The sequence below is a fragment of the Phragmites australis genome, chromosome 21, assembly GCF_958298935.1.
Source record: "Phragmites australis chromosome 21, lpPhrAust1.1, whole genome shotgun sequence".
In the NCBI taxonomy this organism is placed as follows: Eukaryota; Viridiplantae; Streptophyta; class Magnoliopsida; order Poales; family Poaceae; genus Phragmites; species Phragmites australis.
The window spans coordinates 17,878,745-17,898,822 of NC_084941.1; the positions used below are offsets into that span (position 1 = coordinate 17,878,745).

The window sequence follows — 20,078 nt, forward strand, 5'->3', positions numbered from 1 at the left end:
TTGATATGATGAGTTTGTAGGGTGTCCGAGAGCAGCCAGAAATAGATAGACTCCGACTAGGTTGTGGAGGCGAAAACGAGTGGATAGTTGAATCCGACTAGGTAGTCGAACCTCAAAGGATGGTCAGATTCAAGAAGTTGGGCGATTTTGACTATGTGGTCGGAGTGACTAGTCGGAACCCCGAGTGGGTGATCAGAGTGATTGGTCGGGAGCCCGAGTGGGTGGTGGGACCCCGAGTGACTGGTTGGGACCCCGAGTGGGTGGTCGGTGTGACTGGTTGGGACCCCGAGCAAATGGTCGACTCGACTAGTGGTCGAACTTGAGTAGATGGTTGAAGCGACTAGGTCGAACACGACTTGATGGTCGACTCAACTAGTGATCAAACTCGAGTAGATGGTTAAAGTGACTAGTGGTCAAACACGACTTGATGGTCGACTCGACTAGTGGTCGAACTTGAGTAGATGGTTAAAGCGACTAAACAGCAAGACTCGACTCTAGAAACTAGATCACAATGACTCGACTAGCAACAAAGACACCGAGGAAGGACTCAAACTCAACAACACAAATACTAAAAACAAAATTGTGAAGGCTCAAAGTGGTTTGGACAGCGAAAAAACTAAGATATAAATATTTTGGTGGTGCAATTTTCTGTACTCTAGGTAATGGAAAACGACAAAACAAAGGGGATAACTGAGATTACCTAACGGGCAACTGAGGCTGTGATACCACTTGATGCACGTTTGCCCAATCTTACAAAAGGTAATATGATAAGTCGATTGGTGGAGCTTCAACATTGATGATCCAAAGGCTCCGAACAGAACAGATCGAGAACCTTCGCAACCACTACACCACTACTCTATGGTTATCAACCGTGCCAAGAAGCACGTGCTCAAATCATACAAGAACCAATTACAAGAGTACATGCATGAAGCACGGAACCACTACACCACTACTCAAATCATACAAGGTCCAATTATAAGAGCACGTGCATGATAATTAGACCACCAGGTGAACTCATTCCTTGCTGTTCATGCTTCCTTTAATGGATTACTACTAAATTTTTGTGATGTTTTATTGCTTAGGAACGTGGGAGAAGCACCACAACCTTACCCAGACATCACCCCTCGAAGACTAAGTCTACTCGGACTCGAGGTTGAGCTCTAGTTGTGGTCGAAGTTGATGAGAGGATTAGACCCGATCTTCCATTAGGTAATGGTAAGTCGATTGGTGGAGACTTGACGTTGACAATCCAAGGCTTCCGATCAGGACAGAACGCAACCCTTGCAATCGCTACACCACTACTCCATTGGTTATCAATCGAGCGTGGCACGATTGACCTCACCAAAAGGCTAATTCCTACAAGCAAATCGAGAACACAAGCAAGAACACGGAAGAACACAATCTGAAATTGCAAATATGATTAAACTCACGAGTTGGGGTTTCACAAACCAAACGACGGCGAAACTGTTCAATGACAGATTAATCTAAGCAAAACTTAAAAAGTCTATGACGATGACTGCTAGATATATGAAGAGGGGCGTGCTAGGGTTTTGGGCGACCAGGGGGCGTCCACAACTTGGTCTTAAACACGAACACGTTTACAAGGCCCGATATGGACCAAAATTGTGACACAGCACATTGTTTTGATGACACAAAATAATCCACCGTGAATCTGGAGCTGGGACCAATACCAAAACAAAGCTATCATCCTTAGCTTTCCAACGCATCAAAGAACACCTTATTTAGACTCCATATGAAGTAGTTATGGCCGTTTTAGTGCGGCGTTGTCTGCTGAATCCGAACCGAGTTCCGACTCTGACTTGAAGTTGGCTTGAGCCCCGTCCGACTTGGCTGTTCCATAGGTGCTTCTCCCATATTCCTAAGCATAAAAAGTTCACAAAAATTGAGTAGCATCTCATCCTTATAATTAGTAGTATGGACAACGAGTAACGAATTCACCCCATGAGTTAAACGACGTGCACGAGCCCGTGTAATCGGTCCTTGTAATGGATCAATCACCGGAGGATCACATGTAGTGTGTGTATCTAAATGAGTGATGTCCTCATCATCCTCCCCCTCTTGAATTGGAGTCGTCCTCGACGCAACCTCATCTTCCTCTCTAAAATATGGTTTTAAATCTGAAATGTTAAATGTGGGACTAACCCCAAAATCTACAAGCAACTCAAGCTTATATGCATTATTATTAATCTTCTGAAGAACTTTAAAAAGACCATCAGCTCGAGGCATCAATTTATATTTTCTCAACTCAGGAAATCGATCTTTATGCAAGTGTAACCAAACAAGAGCACCAGGTTCAAAAGTTAAATGTTTTCTACCCTGGCTACCATAAGCTCTATATTTCTCATTCATTTTTTTAATATTTTCTTTAGTTGTTTCATGCATATTTAGAATAAATTCAGCACGTTGTGTAGGATCCAAATTCAGAGTTTCAGAAGGAGGTAAAGGTAGGAAATCAATAAGAGCACGGGGATTGACAGGTCATAAGTGATGGGTCACAATTTGACCCGTCACTTATGATAAGTAATAAGTGATAGGTCATCTTGGGCACTCATAAGTGACTGGTCAAATTGTGACCCATCACTTATGAGCTGACATCAGTGACATATCATGTTATGACCCATCACTAATGATAATAGTCATAGATACTTAGTTCACTAATTTTTTATTTTTTTCTTATTTTTTATTACCTCAGCAGCATTAGAATAGAATATATATATAATTTTTGCTCAAGTTTGATGTAAAGGGTGGCGGCTATGGACATAAACGCGTGTTCCGAAAATGGTGCAGAAACTTCTGGTGCAAGAACTCAATCTTCCAAACCATTTTTGGCCTCAAAAAAATCGCCGAACCTGTCAAAGTGAGGGAGAAATAGATGTAACTTTTTCTGTATCTATGACCGTAGAGTACAAAAAAATCAAAATCGGAGTTCGTATACAAAAGTTATACCTGTTTTACCGGAGGCACTCCGGGGCACCTATCAAATTGCGATCATTTGCATGAGATATTCAGAAATTCATAAATTATTAATACAATTTTATAGGTAAATTATAACGAGTCACCTATCAAATATTACGTGAATCGATCATGTACTGTACATTTCTTTACCCATTGCTGCTAAACTTCAGGGTATGGGCATGGATATTAGTTGGGTAACCCAAACCCTACACATTAGCAACCCTATTGCAGACCGTGACACAGGTTTATGAATTCTATACAACGGTGTTACAGATGCATCCTCGTGCAGCACCACCTAAATTGTCGTCACTTGCTCTCAATGTGAATATCAAAACGGTAGATCTTACCAAAATGAAAAATTATCATATATGTTTGTTACTTGACATATATGATTAGCGTTGAGTGAATCTCACCAGCGCTTCGAGATCCATATTGAGGACAAGTGATGGTCATTCAAGTGGTGCTGCATGAGGATGTATCTATAGCACCGCTGCATATAATTTATTCACGAGGTTTTATAATTTATTCACGAGGTTTATTCAGAGCTACGGTTAGCGCCTGTTGCAGGCTGCACTTGCTGGGTGCAACATACGTCATTACTCCAACCAAAATTGGGTCCATTTTGGGAAGTAAATTGTGATGTCTAGCTGGTGTTACTTAAGTGGCAATTCCGGTTGTGGTTCGTTCACTCGTTTTTTTGTCTAGTAGAAGTGCTCAAGCGAGTAATAGTGTCAATACAAACTCTGCCTTGAATGTAATAAGCTTATGGCGCGAGAAAAAGTTTAACCAGAGGGCCATATAGCAAGAAATAAACTGGACGGGTGCTAAATAGAGATCTTTTGGTATTTTACATGGAAATTGAAGTGTCAAATAGGCACATCAATCATCCAATGAGGGTTGCAGCCTAGCAAGTAGCATACAAAATGAACTATTCCCTCTAGTCACCAATAGTTACATTTTGAACAAAAAGGTTTAATTTTTAAAACTTTGCCTATCAATAACTTTTAAAATATTTAGTCATGAAAGTCACTTGTAGATTTGTCTCAAAAATACTTTCATCTTATAAATTTATTGGATTTTACAAATATATTATAATATAAAGTAGTGGTCAAAATACATATTGGAATGTCCAAATTGTCGAGTATTGTTTACTGGAGGGAGCAACATCATATTCACATTCTATAAAAATGAACATGTAGTAGAGGAAGTAGCTTCACTTTACAGGAGCACCAAGTAGCCATCCAAAAAAACTATGTACTTTGCATAACTTCACATGTTAGGTTGAACGTCTTACGTAGTAACATGTTAACAGCAATACATCTGTCAAGCAAGGAGTTCAGTCGCCCTTTGGATTAGCACTTCTTTTGTTCCCCCAACCTTTGCTTTTTTCGCACCAAGGAAGCACTTCAGATCAGCAACCGTGAGTAAACGCAGCTCACCTCGCCGATGATGATCTATCACCTGAATGTATTCAACGTCAAGCACTTGTCATTAAAGGCAGCTGATACATATATAACTATCTTCAGGTATTGTATGAGAGGAAAAAGGGAAAAAATTGACTGCCACCTTTGCGATTAACTCATCGTTGACATCGGGCTTTGCTTTTGTCCTCGCTGCTGAATTCAAAATATCCTTGTCAACTGGCTTTGCTCTCGCCTTTGTTACCTTTTTGTTAAGCTCATCATTTTGATAACCTCTGACCTGAAAGAGTTCGACCCAAACTATGAATTCATTGTTCAAATCACAAGATATATAATTATATAGTTACCGAAGTTTATCATTTACAGAAGAAATTTTGATTAATCACCTTTCTAGCAAATTCATCTTTGACAGCTTCGGACACTGTTTTCTGTTTCGTCACAGCAATTAACTCTTTCTTGTCAAGATCTTTCTTGGCCGTTGTCTTTGCTTCTGCAGTTACCTCATCCTTGGCAACCACAGACTTCAATGTTGGGTTTAGTACCTTTGTGGTAAGCACAACTTTGTCAATATCTTGTATTGCTTTTGCCACTTCCGGCATACCTGGTGTATATTCTTTGCTGTGCAAAAAAGAAATTAACATCTGATTTAGCCCTAGAGAACTAGCAACCAGCCAACCACGCTGGACCACTCTAATGCATGCAAGTCCAGAAACAAAAATATTTATGATGCATCTGTTAGATTAAGAAACACAATAAAGTTAGGGAGGAAATCTATTTGAATAAGGAAAAAAGGTTTTCTGCACATTTAATTCCAAAATTAGCTTCGAAATAATTGTAAAGAGTGAAGCAGGCACTCTAGAGTCCAGACATGCAAGGCTTGACAGCCGACAGCATGTAAAATGGAGCAAAAGAAGACCAGAGTTCCCTTTTTATGTCATCAGCATGCAAGACCAAGAAACAAGTGCAAGCTGCCACTCCGACTCTAGTATAATTACAGGGAAAGGATTACCATGTTATGAAACTCAAAATAACAGCAGCTTTGCAGAAAATGATGAAAGTGGAGAATTCTAGTCAACTGCATAACTTCTTATTCAGTGAACCACTAGATTGTGTGGTTAGAGAAATATCCGCATCATACAACAACGTATTGGTTCTGAATATGATGCCCCCCTGGGAGGCTGGGACTGCTTCAAGCTATAGCAGATGGACCTAAGCTACTTTTTAAAGAGGATATCCTCCCATCATGAGGAGATATTCCTTTATTTAGCATTGGATCCTCTATAGCGGTCATATCCATTTCATTAAGTTTTTTAGTTATCCCTCTGGGATATTGTTTTGTTTTAGCTGATCTTAGTATTGGTGTTTTTTTATGGATTGCCATTTCAAGTGTTGCTCCTATTGGTCTTCCTACCACTACTATAATTCACAGACAGAGGAGAACAGAAAGAACTGTAAAAAGAATTTGACCAGAAAACCTTCACAGGATTATTTCTGAACAGTAACATAACTACAAAGGAGATTATCTAGTGTTTGCATCATTCTAGTGTTTGCTTCTCACGAAATATTTAGAGTAAGTAAAGATAGGTTATAAGCCAGAATCCACCTTAACATGTCAAAAATTCAGCTCACTAAATTAAGTAATGCGTCAGTGTAAAGAACAAAACAAAGCTGATACTCTATGACTCCAACTTAAGATGCAGTGCAATCCCATACAAACAACTAAAGAAGATCGGAAGTTAAGCATTAGTGACAGAGCAGTATTTAGTTTTCTATTCCAGCACAGGAAAACCAGATTCACAGATATTTGCCTTAGTTGCTTCCCCTATCTGACGAACGTGGCAAGATGAACGATGGAGTGAGGCTAAGGAAGTAGCAGCACCATGCACCAAAGGAATACAAGCACAGGTCAAGTGCTCGTACATCACAGAGAAGCACAAAGCAAGACTAACCACGCCATACTGGAGCGCACACAGTGATGCCAGCAACCACCTAGATGAAAATGGGGCACCCCAGAAGGTGAGGTGGTTGGTGGAGGTGAGAAGCGGTCCTGACAGTACGAATTCAATGAAACTGTAGCTTCTCTCGATGGTGGAGGTGGGGAATAGTAGACTCCAATCTTGGGCTTTCCCTATTTGTTTGTTGCAACAGATGAGCTCCTTCCTATCTTCCTCCAAATGACAAGTGGGTCCCACCCCTATCTCTTCCCCAATTTGTAACTAGTTTCTAGAATTTAGGAAAGCCTCAAGATTACAAATTTTCTATCTGAAAATTCCAACGGGATGATCATGAGTATCACAAAAATGGACCAGAAAATAAAAATAAAACCAAAGCAACAGAGTCATTGACCTGTGCTGCTCCCCCTTATTTGAGTACATCGAGATGCATGGTTAGACTGAAGTACGAGATATCTATGAGGCTAATCTCAAGATGTTTTCCTCTACAATGGTTTTGAAATACTCAAATTGTTTTTACACTTTTGTAGATCAAGGTTTATTTTTTGCAATTTATTATTTGTTACAATTAGCAGTATTTTCTTATAACGCAAATATAGAAAAGATAAAGGACTTATCTTCTTTCTTGTGTCCAAATTCCTCTTTTCTAGATAACCTTGTTGCACTGCACAGTAAATAAGGAACATTAGATTCCATACTTTGTCTAACAATAGATATGTGAAGATGGAACAGTTTACCTTTTGCAATTCCTCCACCTCCTCCACAACTGTTCTTCAATAACTCTGCATGCTTTCTTTCATGATTTTCAGAAACCTGTAATGATGATTGAGACATGCTCAAAAATCATGTTTCCAATAGAAAAAGATATGCACATTGATATAAATATTTTTCTTATTTTTATAATAGAAAAGGAAAGTCTAGTACAATTGCATACATATCATGATATGAAGTAAGCGGATCATGATATGGACAGCAAGTTTGACGTACTAATTGTCATTCAAAAAGATATGCCAATCTGTGATGAGCCCAAAAGCTGTGTGAAGAAAGCAGAGAAACTAAAGGAACTGATTGCCTTTCAAATGCAGCAAAAACCCTCCTTTATAAAGAGGATAGAAAGGGGGAAAAAAAACTTGATCATAGCAAACTAACCTTACCAAAAAAATAGACACCTTTTTAACCCTATAACTGCTGCTGCCACATGAACAGAACCTGTTACAATCGTACCTGAAATGTTCCACGTCGGTGGACTCTGCCATGGGAAGTTTCCAGTGAATTTTAGGTAGATTTAGAGTAGATTGATATATAGAAGGAGAGACTTGGGGAGGAGGAAGAAATAGATTGGGCAGAGGGAATTCCACATTTCTTTACCGATAATCTGATACAGATACATGTTCGTCTATACACTGACCAACATGGCCCACTACTACTCACGCTGCATACCCAGCTGTCAACCTGCTGAACCCCACATGACAACACCACATCGGTTTCCTTCAATTTCCCATCATATTCCATTGCCAGACACGCTACAGTAGCATGTCCTTGCCAGGCACCTTCTCTGCAGCTATTGTGGCATCAGGCACAAAAGCGCCTCTGTTGGACCCCACACATAACAGTATTTCATTTGGCAAATTATAATTGGCCATGCACACTGGGTCTATTGTGTTTATTGGCTAAGTCCATACCTGAATGACTGGCATGTGTAGAATTGCACTTGATGAAGTAACAGGATTAGCATGGCTTGCTGCAGCATCAGGATGACTTGATTTGTTTGAATTATCAGCATCAGGATGTTCTAATGCAACAACAATTACAAGTGAGGGGAAATCCCATTTTTTTAATGGAATAGAAAATTAAATAATTAAGAAATATGAATCAACAATGTGATCAGGATCATTGATGCATGTGCATTTATAATTGTAATAAACTAATAATGTTTACCTGATGAATATCTCATTTTCCTCTTTTCTGCTGGTTTAGTTCTGCTGAACGAAGGCTTCAACAGAGTAACTTGTGCTGCATAAGATTTTAGTATAGAAGCAACAGATGGTCTAAATCTGCACTCTGCAATACAATTAGTACTGCATAGAAGACAGTATTCTGATTTAACAGACGTTAGCTGGAATCGCTCTCTTGAGATCATTGTAAGATTGGAGGACAGTTGACAGGAAAACTGATCTTCAAAGAGATTATTATATTGGCATGCTGGAATATTTGGCTGCAGAGGAATATAAAAATATTTGACAAGGTGCCTCCTAACTAGCATAGTTGGAAGATAATGTTGGATTCAGATATAGTGTTCCTAAAAGAAAGGGCTACTAAGAAGTTTTTACCACATCTGGAAAGATGACTAAATTCGAATAACATTGGTTGAAGAGTAGTCTTAAATGTCATCATGTTTAGCAGTCAAGTCCTATGGGCCTTGTTTATCCTTGAAAATTTTGTCTTGTAAGACCCCTGCTACAGATACCTCTATTTATATATCAATATACTCAGTAGGGTCCTCCCCTACTGTTCTCCTAAAAAAATGCACTCACTCCAATTGTGAATGTCACGAGGCAAACAAAGATAGACAACCTCTTTTTAATATTGTCGATGATTAGTAAAGTCAATTAAGCAAATCCTTATTTAAAGTAGTGATACATGTTCGTCAACTATGTGTACCAAGGAGGACACAAAATTTTATATAGGTTCGGGCCTCCCTTAATGACCCTATGCCCTGTGTTGCTTGATTAATCTTAGGATAAGACAATTACAATGAGGGTTATGTCTAGATCTTCTCCTATGAATCTCGATAAGTTCTCTCATGTTCTAGATCTGGAAGTTCTTGTCGGATGAATATAATCGTGGCTTGAATCTGTTGTGAATCTCAATGAGTTATTTCTGCTTCTATTCGACCTCGTATCGTTTCTCTCTTCATTTTTGGCTCCCTCTGGCTTTTGGCTCTTGCCTCCCCCTCCTTGACATACCCCCTCCCCTGCTTAATATAGTTGGGTCAGGGATGCATACCATACTCGAAGTCTCAAGCGTATCCTTCCTACATTGTGTTATCTGGAGGATTTTTTTTCTGGTCCGGAGATAATTTCCGTGTGAAACACGATGAACTGTTTGGAATATCTGCACCTCATGGCGGTTATTAAATCTATCATATAAGGTAATAGATACGCGTACAATGGTACCCCATCCTTAGGATATACTGTATTTCTAGTAAATCCTTAATTACTAATTATCAAATCAGCTAGCCCTCTAACTTTGCTCAGAAGAGGGTGACTGGATTATACATAGTCAAGGATCCGATCGTACTAGAACTCACATAGTTGGGATGGTTCTTGGCAAAAAAAAAATGTTCTTCCTAGTTAGGAATCATCTCCAATTGAATGGAACTTTTTATAATCGAAAAGCTCCTCCAACCAAATAGAGTCCTACTCGTATAGGCATACCTAGTCGGGAACTACATCCGACCGCAGAAGCCTAAAGGTTACCTTCTGCATTCCTGCACTCAAAACTCTCAGACTTCTCGTCTTCGAGCAAATATTCTCCCCTTTCTTCAACCTCCAGCCCTAGAATCTCCAATAGCGTCTTCCAACAACATGTGGACCATCTTGGAGACCTTAGATCTCCAATGCTCACACCCAAAAGATGGTGAAAGAAGGACAGATCGCCCCCAAGAGTCTGATTCCTTGGAGGCAAGTAGAGGGAAAAGTTTCCAACCCTAAACATTGGAATGATCGTGGTGTTTGAGGCCTTCGTCCATTACGACTTTCATCTCCCAACCTCGGATTTCTTCAAAGAAATCTTCAATTTCTACAACCTCGATCTCATCAACCTCAACTGCAACTCCATCACCCGCCTCAGATTTCTTCAAAGAAATCTTCAATTTCTATGGCCTTCATCTCATCAACCTCAACTACAACTCCATCACAATGTTGAGCATCTTAGCTCACCTCTGTGAATCCTTCATGAGGGTGAAACCGCTCGTGCTCTTCTTCAGATACTTCTACCACCTAAAGCAGATTTAAGCTGCAGGAGCTGCAGGTTCCGCCTCCGCGAGGGCCTCATCAGCGATTATATTGACATCACGATGAAGTCATCATGGTCGAGATGGCATAAGCAGTAATTCTACCGCGAGTACCTTGCCCTGGGCACGCTCGAGTACAAGGGTGTCCAAATGAAACCAATTGCAAACTGGCAAGAACCTCTTGAGGTGAGCCAACAACTCCAGGTACTCGTCGATCACATCAAGGACCTCAAGGCTCAAGGTCTGATGCCCTGGGACTGGCGCTAGACGAATCAGTCCATTGAATTCTCGAGAACACCCAATGTGGCTCTACTCGGGACATCAAGACTCGACAAGGGACATTGACAAAGTAAGTTCGTCATCTTATTATCTCCGCCTGTACATATGCAGATCCTAAATGCAATTGTCTTCTTGCAGAGTTGTCCTCAAGTGCTGCCAATAAGAGAGTGGTATCTCCTCGACAAGGCCCCAACAGATATCAGAGATGAAGCTCCAAAAGCTCTATGCGACTTGCCACCCGAAGGGTAGCGGAAGTTCAGATAATTCTTTTTTATCTTATCGTATTTTTCATGTTATCCCCCGGGTAATAATGCATATGTTAGTCCTTGCAGGTCCTCCCCCAAATTGTGCCGACTCTACAGGCGGCTCGACAAAGGTCTTCGGCCAAGGGTCTAGTGGTTGGGAAAAAAAGACTACCAGATCTCCCCCAACCCAAGGTAACCCGACCCTGACCCAATGCAAGAAGAAGGCACGTATCACGGTGGACGACTCGGAGACGAAGTTCGAGAATGTGACTGTCCACGTCCCCCCTGTGAACTTTGCCTGAGGTAAAATTTTCTATCCCGAGTTCCCCACATTCGAAGTTCACTCTCGTCCTTTGAAAAACTTCAGCAACTCGAGTAGTCTTCGTTTATGGAACAAATCCAAAAGGACTCGAATTTGCGTCAAGTAGAAGTATCAAAGCAAGCAAAGGATGCCTCGGCTGGAGTCATCAAAAAAGAGGTCTGAAGAGAAAAGTGCCGCTCTGGTGATCTCCCCTCCTGAGTCTGGGGCTGAACCTGCCAACTCGGGAGTTCCTTCTCTCAAGGTGAGGGTGAAGCCCTCCCTCAAGTTCATGTTTAAAACCCCAAGGTAAGTTTCATAGTTTTGCTACAATTTTGATTTTCTTCCTTATCGAAATTCTCTTCAATATTCTTGTCTCAGTCATCGGCTCCGAGCTCAGGGAGTGATCCCCAACTTGTTTTGCAGGCACAAGAGCCTATCATTGTTCCCGTAATGGCGGCTACCACAACCTTGACCAATGTCGAAACTGGGTCCAAGGAAACCTCTTGGAAACGATAACGGTCGTGACAGTCATCTCTGAAAGCAATGCGGCTGCGATGGAATCCCCGAGCGTGGATCACCCTCTCGGGACAACAACTAAGATTTCCACCGGTACAACAATGGCCGGTGGTGTTCTTGGAGTTGGCCCGCTCGATGGCCAGTCACTGACGAGTTGGTCGGAGATTATCAAGTAATCTAGCTCGACTCCCTTGCCAACCCTTCACGAAGACAGACCTTCAACTGTTGTCCAAGTTACTCATACTTACGAACGGCCTACTTGAAAGTTCTTTTTGCCTAACCATTTACTTTACTTTGTAGGCCATAATCCGTTGTGCAAGAGCTTTGCAAATGATGTACAGGTGGTATTAGGGATGAAAACAGATCGGATACAGATGGATAATGGTCATATCCTTATCCTTATTTTTCATCAGAAAAGAAAATGAATACGGAAATCACGAATATGGACAGTATCGAAAACAAATATGGTGCGAATACGAATCGAATACAAATACGGATCTGGATATCTATCAAATCATAAAGATTTCTTCAATTATGCATAAATTTGGATTGCAACCATACCAAAATTTGAGGCAATTGAGAGTATGACATGTCATATAAATTTTTTCCTATCAAAATATAGCCAAGTGAGGTCTTTTTTTGTAGATTTAATTACAAGGATAATAATGGTACAGTCATATTGTAAATCAGACTTATAGCTTGGAAAATATAGCCATTTGAATCTTGTTATCTCTAAGTTTTGAATCTGAAAAACTGAAAACGGATATTATCCGTTTTGAATCTGACTGAATATCCGTTTCCGTATCCGTATCCGGCCCAAAAAGCGTTTTCGTTTCCATATCCTTATCCCTATCTGGATAAGACCATGCGTATCCGTTTTCCCGGATACAGAACGGAAAATATCCACTCCGTTTTCAAGCCTAGGTGGTATGCTGAACTTGAGGCCAAGGCCTCACTTTCCTCTGCCAGCAAAGTACAACGACTCCAACTTGAGTTGGCAGAGGAGAAAGCCAAGACCGCACGTCTCGAGAAGGAGTGCATGGAGATTCTAGGCGCCTCCACCAAGAAGGACACTGCCCACTCGACTGATGTAGTTGCATTGAAAAGGGACCTCTTGGGTAAATCTTCGACCAAACTAGTCGGAATTTTTATTACGAAGTTGCATTAATGACTTAAGTAAATTCTTTTTCAGTCTTTGCCTTCGAGAAGAAGCAACTGCAAGCCACCAGGAGTTTGGCTCAAAAGGAGGCTATAGTCGCCAAGTCCACGCTCTTTTCTCTCTAGTCGATGTTAGCGACTACTTTCAACTTGTTTAACACCTCGATGGAGAAATTTAAGTTGAGAGTTGACTCTCCTCTCGAGCATACATAGGAAGGCTACACTTTCCACCTCACGTGGCTAGCCGAGAAGTCCAAGAGGCCTCACTCATCCTTCATCGATGGAGCATCAAGTAGATAAAAGAGTTGACTTTTGAATGCATCTCTGATATGTTGGGTTGTCTCAAGAGCCACTATTCTAATCTCAACTTATCGGTGTTTGCTAAGGACTTCAATTATGGGGTTTGGGAGGCACGACATCTTATCAATGGTTGTACTCCGATAGCTAACTCCATTGTAAACAATATTGAGTATGATGATGTAACCGATGACAATTAGATAAACTTACATTTGGTATGTACTCTTATTGTCCTTTCCTTTTCCTTATTGCCTTGAATTAAATCCTCTCGAGTGCTTTCCCGATTAGATTCCTTCCCGAAAAATCCTTAGGCTGAAACAATCAAATTAGCGAAAGGATAACATACTCGACTATTAGCCCACGAGTTATTACTCGAACAAACAAAATTCTCGACCCATCTAACCAGGGAACAGACACCAACTAATATTTAACAACATGATAAGGTTCTCGCTAACAAAAAATATTTGAGCAATCAGAGAAGGAAAACTCGACAATTCATTAGCGAATACTTGGACCAAGTTCAATTTCCTTTTCACCAAGTGCTTTGATCTGTGGAAGTTAACCAAGAAAAGATCACACAAGTGTTTCCACAGGTAGATCGATTATGCTACAAATTGGTGAACCATGATCGGACGGACCCTTAAGTGTCGTATGAAGGTAATGGGTCATAACCTTCTCATCCACTCCGATCTCTTGGGTAGATGTTGCATTGATCTTGAGGAATTCTAACAGATTAGAGCTTCCATCGTACTTCTCCAGCGTGTCGGTCGGAATCTATCCAGCTAGCCTACTGCTCGGAGATTGGTTGTGAAGGTCCAACACTCGGTAACCACCGCGGTGCTCTCCGGTAGCCCCACCCTAAAACATCGTATTGGCATGATTTCTGGAACTTGGCCTGACGTTTGTTGATCTCCGGTAACCCTATCTCGATGTTCCACCCTGTTGCGACGTTTGTTGATGTTGTGGCGTAGATCTCGCATAGATTGATATCTGGGAGGTGTTGTACAACGCGCTCACTGGTCACGAGCGTACATCATTTTGTGGGCTGGTCTAGCCTCTCTCTGCAAAACCAAGGAAACTTGGTCAGCACTGTTTCGGCATGAGCTACTCGTCTGAGTGGTAGATCTCGCTGAGCTAGAGGCTTCTGCTCGTTGCTGTGTATCGTTGATAACCCCAGCAATGTTCTCCAACCACCGTGCCCCTTCTAGAGTATTCAACATCCCTTAGGCGGAGAGTAGGGTTTTTGCACAAGGCGCTCGGCAGTACCAGAAATAAATTGGCCTTTATTACCTTGTCAAGCCAATGAGCCAAAAAAACATCCGACTAGGCAACGTCTTGAGATTCACATGACGTTCGTGCTCGTCTTGAATGTATGCTAGTGTGAGATGTCTTGATGGACTCGACTCGTCTCATCGTGCCCCATCATCATTGTTACTTGCGTCATGGTTCTCATGTCTAGGATTAACCATCGCCAGGTCCTTCTATTGATCAACAGAGAGCATATTGACACAGTAGTCTTGCATATCTTCTTTGTCTGTAATTGCATCAAACTCCGAGAAGCAAGGTTCATCCTCCGGAATGTCCTGCTCTATATTGGCGACTATTCAGTGGTGGAGGCCACTAGAATTTGAGGCCATAATCTTAGTCGGGTTTTCCGATCTACTAGCCGTATGATCACATGAGTAATCATTTTGACCTTCGAGCTTCAGGGCTCGATAGGTGAAATTTGGCATCGGAGATCGAGGGACCTCTGTCAACTCATTGGAATTCACGTGGATGTTGGGTCCGAAGTTGCCATAGAACCCAACATCAGAGAAGCCTGTTGTCGAAGACTTGATGCGCTTAGTTTATGAAGATATGTCTTGTTGTATCCCCACGGCGATACCAGTTGTCAACGATTAGTAAAGTCGATTATGCAAATACTTATTTAAAGTAAGGATACTTGTTCATCAACTGTGAGTATCGAAGAGGACATGGGATTTTATGTAGGTTCGAGCCTCCTTTAGAATAATAACCCTATATCATGTGTTGCCTTGATCAATCTTGGGAGAAAACAATTACAATGGGATTGTCTAGATCTACTTCTATGAATCTCGACGAGTTCTCTCGTATTGTAGATCTTGAATTTCTTGTCGGATGAATATGATCGTAGCTTGAATTTTTCATGGATCTCAATGGGTTGTTTCTGTTTGTACCCAACCTCGTATCGCTTCTCTCTTCCTTTTCGGCTCTCTGGCTTCTAGCTCCTAGCTCACCCTCCTTGAAATACCCTCTCCCCTCCTTTAATGGTTGGGTTAGGGAAACATACCATACTCGAAGTCTCAAGCGTATCCTTCCGGATTGTGTTATATGGAGGATTATTTCCTGATCCGGGGATAGTTTCCATATGGTGAACTGCCTAGAATATTTGCACATGCCTTATTTACCTCATGGCAGTTGTTAAGCCTACCATACAAGGTAACACATACGTATACGATAGTACTGCATCCTCAAAATATACCGTATTTCTAGTAAATCCTTAATTATTAATTATCAAAAATCCTCATCAAAGATAAAATTTGTACTATAGGCAATGAGAAACATCATTAATTCATCTGAACTGATCTATCTGTATATCATGAAGATTAAAAAATAAAAGGTAAGAACATTTTGATCTTACCTTTGCATGAACTGGTTAGAACATGCGGTTTTGATTGACAGCCATACTTGATTGAACTTGTACAACTAAGATTGTAATTGTCATCCAAAGAATGAGCTACCTTGTGAACTTTGGTATCCCACGATTTCGCAGTTAACGAACAAAAGACAGCAGGTTTTGGGGTGCGAAAGTCTTGTAGAAGAAAAAAACATATGTATGCATTTAGCTGGTGATAAAACAAAATTTTCAGTCATACAAGAAAGTAAGTTCTTTGGGCACAATGTACCTAGAATAAATGGTTGATCCTTGGAATTGTCAGTTCTTGCAGTGTGTAATGTCAAGTTACTTGCAGCTTTATCCCAAGTAGGCAGAGTTGCGGTGCAGTTCAGTAGTAATTGTTCCTGTAACAGTATAAGTTTAAGTGTTTAACCCACCATGGAAACAACAGACCGCTGCTATGCTCACTATGTACAACCATATAGAGAGAAATAAAAGCTATCATAGTTCAATATGAATGGTACCATTTAAAACAAATGAAGCAAATTCATAGAATGAAACAATTCACATGCAGATATGTTTAGTTGCCACTTCATAATATGATGTGGAAAAAGAACTCAATCTGATACAATGAGTTACAGAGGTCGGTTGCTCAAAATGTACCTTAATTACTAGTTGATTCTGGCCAAAGAAATTCCAAGCTGAAATAAGGAGAAAAGGTTAATTAGGATTCAACAAGCGATCCTTTCCCGCACATATAAATATTATTTCCAGAACCATTAAAATGTGATTATAAAGAATATTATATACTCAAGGCATCACAACAACCAGAAGCATGTAAGACAGCTTAAAGTTCGTACAGAATATTTTCACAAAAGGTAGAAACAGCAAACCCCTTACCTTTCAATACATCTATAAAGGATTGCAAGGAAGACATTGCCTTTGATGCTCTTACAGATTTTAAGGCTGGTTGAAGCCCTGAACCTTGAAGAACAAATGAAGAAGGCAACCTACTTAATTGAACAAACCAAAACAAAACAGACACATATTGAGATGATCCTGAGAAGTAGCAATGCTCAATATATCAATATTAACAGTGCAACGCAATATATGCAGAGAGGATTTAAGGGAAAGATAACCATTGTGTTTCCAATGAAGCTCCGTGAGTAAGTTTGACTGCTACATGATAATTGTAGTTTGTATCTAACCCATGCTATAGAACACAAATTGTGCAAAATGAGAAAACAAGTTATACAAAGGAACCACTCTTAAAAGAAGCATAAAATGAACAAAGACTTAAAAAAGGCAAGAAACATCGTATGTCACCTTAAGTGAGCAAAGCTCCATAAACTTATCCAAGCATTGTTCTGAGGGGAGTATCTTACTATATCCTACCCAAAAAAAAAAATCCTCAAAAAAATATTAAATATTGTTTTGACAAGTGAAGTAATATGGAAACTCTAATTTACCTATAACATGTCCTTCCTGAAGTGTAGGAAGAGTTGTACAGACAGTCAGAAAGTTACAGCTATCCAAAACTACCTCCTTAAGCTGGAATGTTTCCATCATATGGGAGCTAGCAGCACCAGAAATCTAACAGCAACACATAGAATTTCGTAACTCGAACTATTTTCTGCTCTACAGTGGAAATAGGAACAAAACTGAAGGGATACCTTATGAGTGGTGAACCGAAATGCATCAGGTGATACAAGAAACTTAAAATCATCATTTCTCCCTAATCGAACTTCCTGTAGCAATTTGGCCACTAAGATAATAACGAAAACTATATAACAACCACACCATAATATCAAAAGCTCATAGTAAAGTAGAAAAGAACAAAAAGTAGAAATAGTCTAACCAAAGCATTTAATAGCTGAATCGCAACAAACATGTGAAGGGGACGGGGAGGAGAAAATCTATTTATATAACACTGCAAGAAGCATCCCATTTTTGCTGCTTGTTACATATTTAAAATTGTTCGTCCATTTGAATAAAGCATATTTAAATTTTGGTAGCTGGACAACAAACAATTGGATGGCAACTATAGGTTCATGATCATGACATGAAACCACAATGTACACAAGGACTTATGAAGAGGTGAACTATTGAGTTATTAAGATTATTCAAATAATCAAAGATAAATGAGCACTTAAAATTATAAGTTTAACAATAAACTAACAATTGACGTTTCTGAACAATCTATGGGTTAGTTTTGCTAGAAGTTCATCAGTTCAAGCTGCATCAGGCTTGCTTCATACTGAGCGCAAGCCATGCTAACGGGTCTGTGCACAAACTAAACTGTGATTACTGTTGCACGTGGTTCACTAGAATCGTCACGTGCCTTGCATAATTAACCATTTCTCATCAATTGCTTCACCATATCCTCTAACTAATCATTGTGCCATCCCAACGTGCATGCTCATTTCCAGTTATGGGGAAGCAGAGCCAAAAAAAAAAAAAATACCGCACCACATTCACCGCACACAGATCACTCCTCTCCTCATTCTCCAAAAACGCCGACTCGATGTATATGCTCTCTCCTAGACACCTCCATCCATGTTCAAGCATCAGAGACCGCAGTCCGCACTCAACCGCTTTCGCGACCAGCGCGCCCGAACATGCCAGCTCCTCCTCCTCGCCCACCTACAATGCCAAACACCATGCCAACCGGTACATTGCTTGTCACAAACCGAGTACAAAGTTACAAGCGATCGCGCATTGCAACAAAACGTCGAACATGTGAGGGGCACGAGAGGGGAGGAAGTGCTCACCCAGGCGCCGGGAAACGCGGCCATGATTTCGGAGACCGCCTCGGCCGCCTCGCGAGACTGGCATCTCTGCAACGATCGAAAGCCGCAGGCTTACAATTCGTCGTCGAGAACGGACGCGTACATGCTCCTCTGGTGCGAAGAGATGGGGCGAGACCTGGTACACGAGGAGGGAGTCGGCGGGGGGCTGGGGGAGGCAGGCGAGGCGGTGGCGGCGGGAGAGCCTGCAGCAGAGGATGTCGAGATCGAGTGTGGGGATGGGGACGGCAGCGGGGAGGGAGAGCTGGCGGAGGAGGAACGGCGGAAGCGGCGCGGACGACGAGGAGGAGGAGGCGGCGGCGCGGAAGAGAACCTTGTTGCGGAACATCGCGCTGCTCCGCTCCGGCAAAGGGCTCCGGGGTGGTTTCTGCGCTAGTGCCGTCGAATAATCTTCTCTACTCTCCGCTAATATATCTACTGCTATAAAACAGGAGTTTGGTCATTTGCTGCTGCGTCCTCCAACCTCTCCCCAGGGACGAAAACGGTAATTCCCGTTTTGTCGATGATAGCTTTCAAATACTACTGACAGTTTCAGACAGAATCGGCAATTTTTTAAAACAGTTTCGGTGTCGGTAATGTCCAAAAACAGTTTGGGCCACTCCTGGCTATTTAGTTGGTTTTCCGTTTTGGGCCAGAAAATACCGCTGGTAATTACGGATTGAGTCCACACTCGCTCTCGATCATGCTCACTCCTCTTTGCTATGTTGGCTTGCTAGCCTTCCTCGTCCTCTTATTGCCCTTCTGATTTCCATAAGGCTCCGTTTGTTCCTAAAAATGATTTTTTTTTCCTGAAATTAGAGAAGCAATTTTAGTTCATGTGAAATTAGAATTGGATTGTGATTTCAATTCTTTTGTTTGGTTGTAATCTAAATTTGTTTGTTGGAATACAGCTCCAATTCAATTCACTGGTTTGGATTTGCCATTTTTGGAATCGCCTACTTCCTCCATTGATTTCTCTAACATCAACAGCCACCACTTTATATGCAAATTGACATCACAAGCATGCATACAAAATATGTACAAATTCACGACATACATGAAAAATGATGATATTTATACATACATAATATCCTCCATCACACTGATTTAAAGTTCGCACTCAATTAAATTGTTCGAAACATCTCGATATGTCCATACATACATAATATCATCCATCTCACTGATTTAAAGTTCGCGCTGATTTAAATTATTCGAAACATCACGACACGTCTATACATGAGATATATTACATGTCACAATAAAATGGTCAATAATTAGGTTCGTACATCATGGTGAGCACTAGTTTAACAAGTCATGAGCATCCTGAGCAAGCGACCAAACTTCTTTCAAATTTGCATGAGTAGCCAATTCTTTCTCATGTCCATTGGAACGCCATAAGAGATTTAAATTTATGTTCATTACTTGTAAGAACACCATAGGCTTTGAGAAGATCATCACGGCAGAAGGTCATCACGGGCTAAGTCGGGTATCTTTTGG

General features: G+C 41.0%; 1 protein-coding gene across 2 annotated transcripts; it reads right to left on the reverse strand.

Annotated features, from left to right (window-relative positions):
• Positions 1-4,096: 4,096 nt before the first annotated feature.
• Positions 4,097-19,008, reverse strand: LOC133903056 (uncharacterized). Of its 2 annotated transcripts, none has more exons than XM_062344400.1 (18): positions 18,721-19,008; positions 18,567-18,632; positions 18,265-18,438; positions 17,469-17,543; positions 17,265-17,388; positions 17,122-17,186; positions 16,935-17,008; positions 16,696-16,805; positions 16,459-16,496; positions 16,085-16,199; positions 15,820-15,990; positions 8,288-8,362; positions 8,032-8,141; positions 7,087-7,162; positions 6,966-7,013; positions 4,784-5,016; positions 4,543-4,677; positions 4,097-4,437 (listed from the first exon to the last, which is right to left on the reverse strand). In XM_062344400.1, the coding sequence occupies exons 1-18, from the start codon at positions 18,928-18,930 to the stop codon at positions 4,300-4,302; spliced, it is 2,037 nt and encodes a 678-aa protein (XP_062200384.1). In that variant the 5' UTR covers positions 18,931-19,008; the 3' UTR covers positions 4,097-4,299. The 2 variants fall into 2 exon arrangements, with proteins under 2 accessions (XP_062200384.1, XP_062200383.1); XM_062344399.1 differs by having other exon boundaries at positions 16,696-16,808.
• Between the last annotated feature and the right edge of the window lie 1,070 nt (positions 19,009-20,078).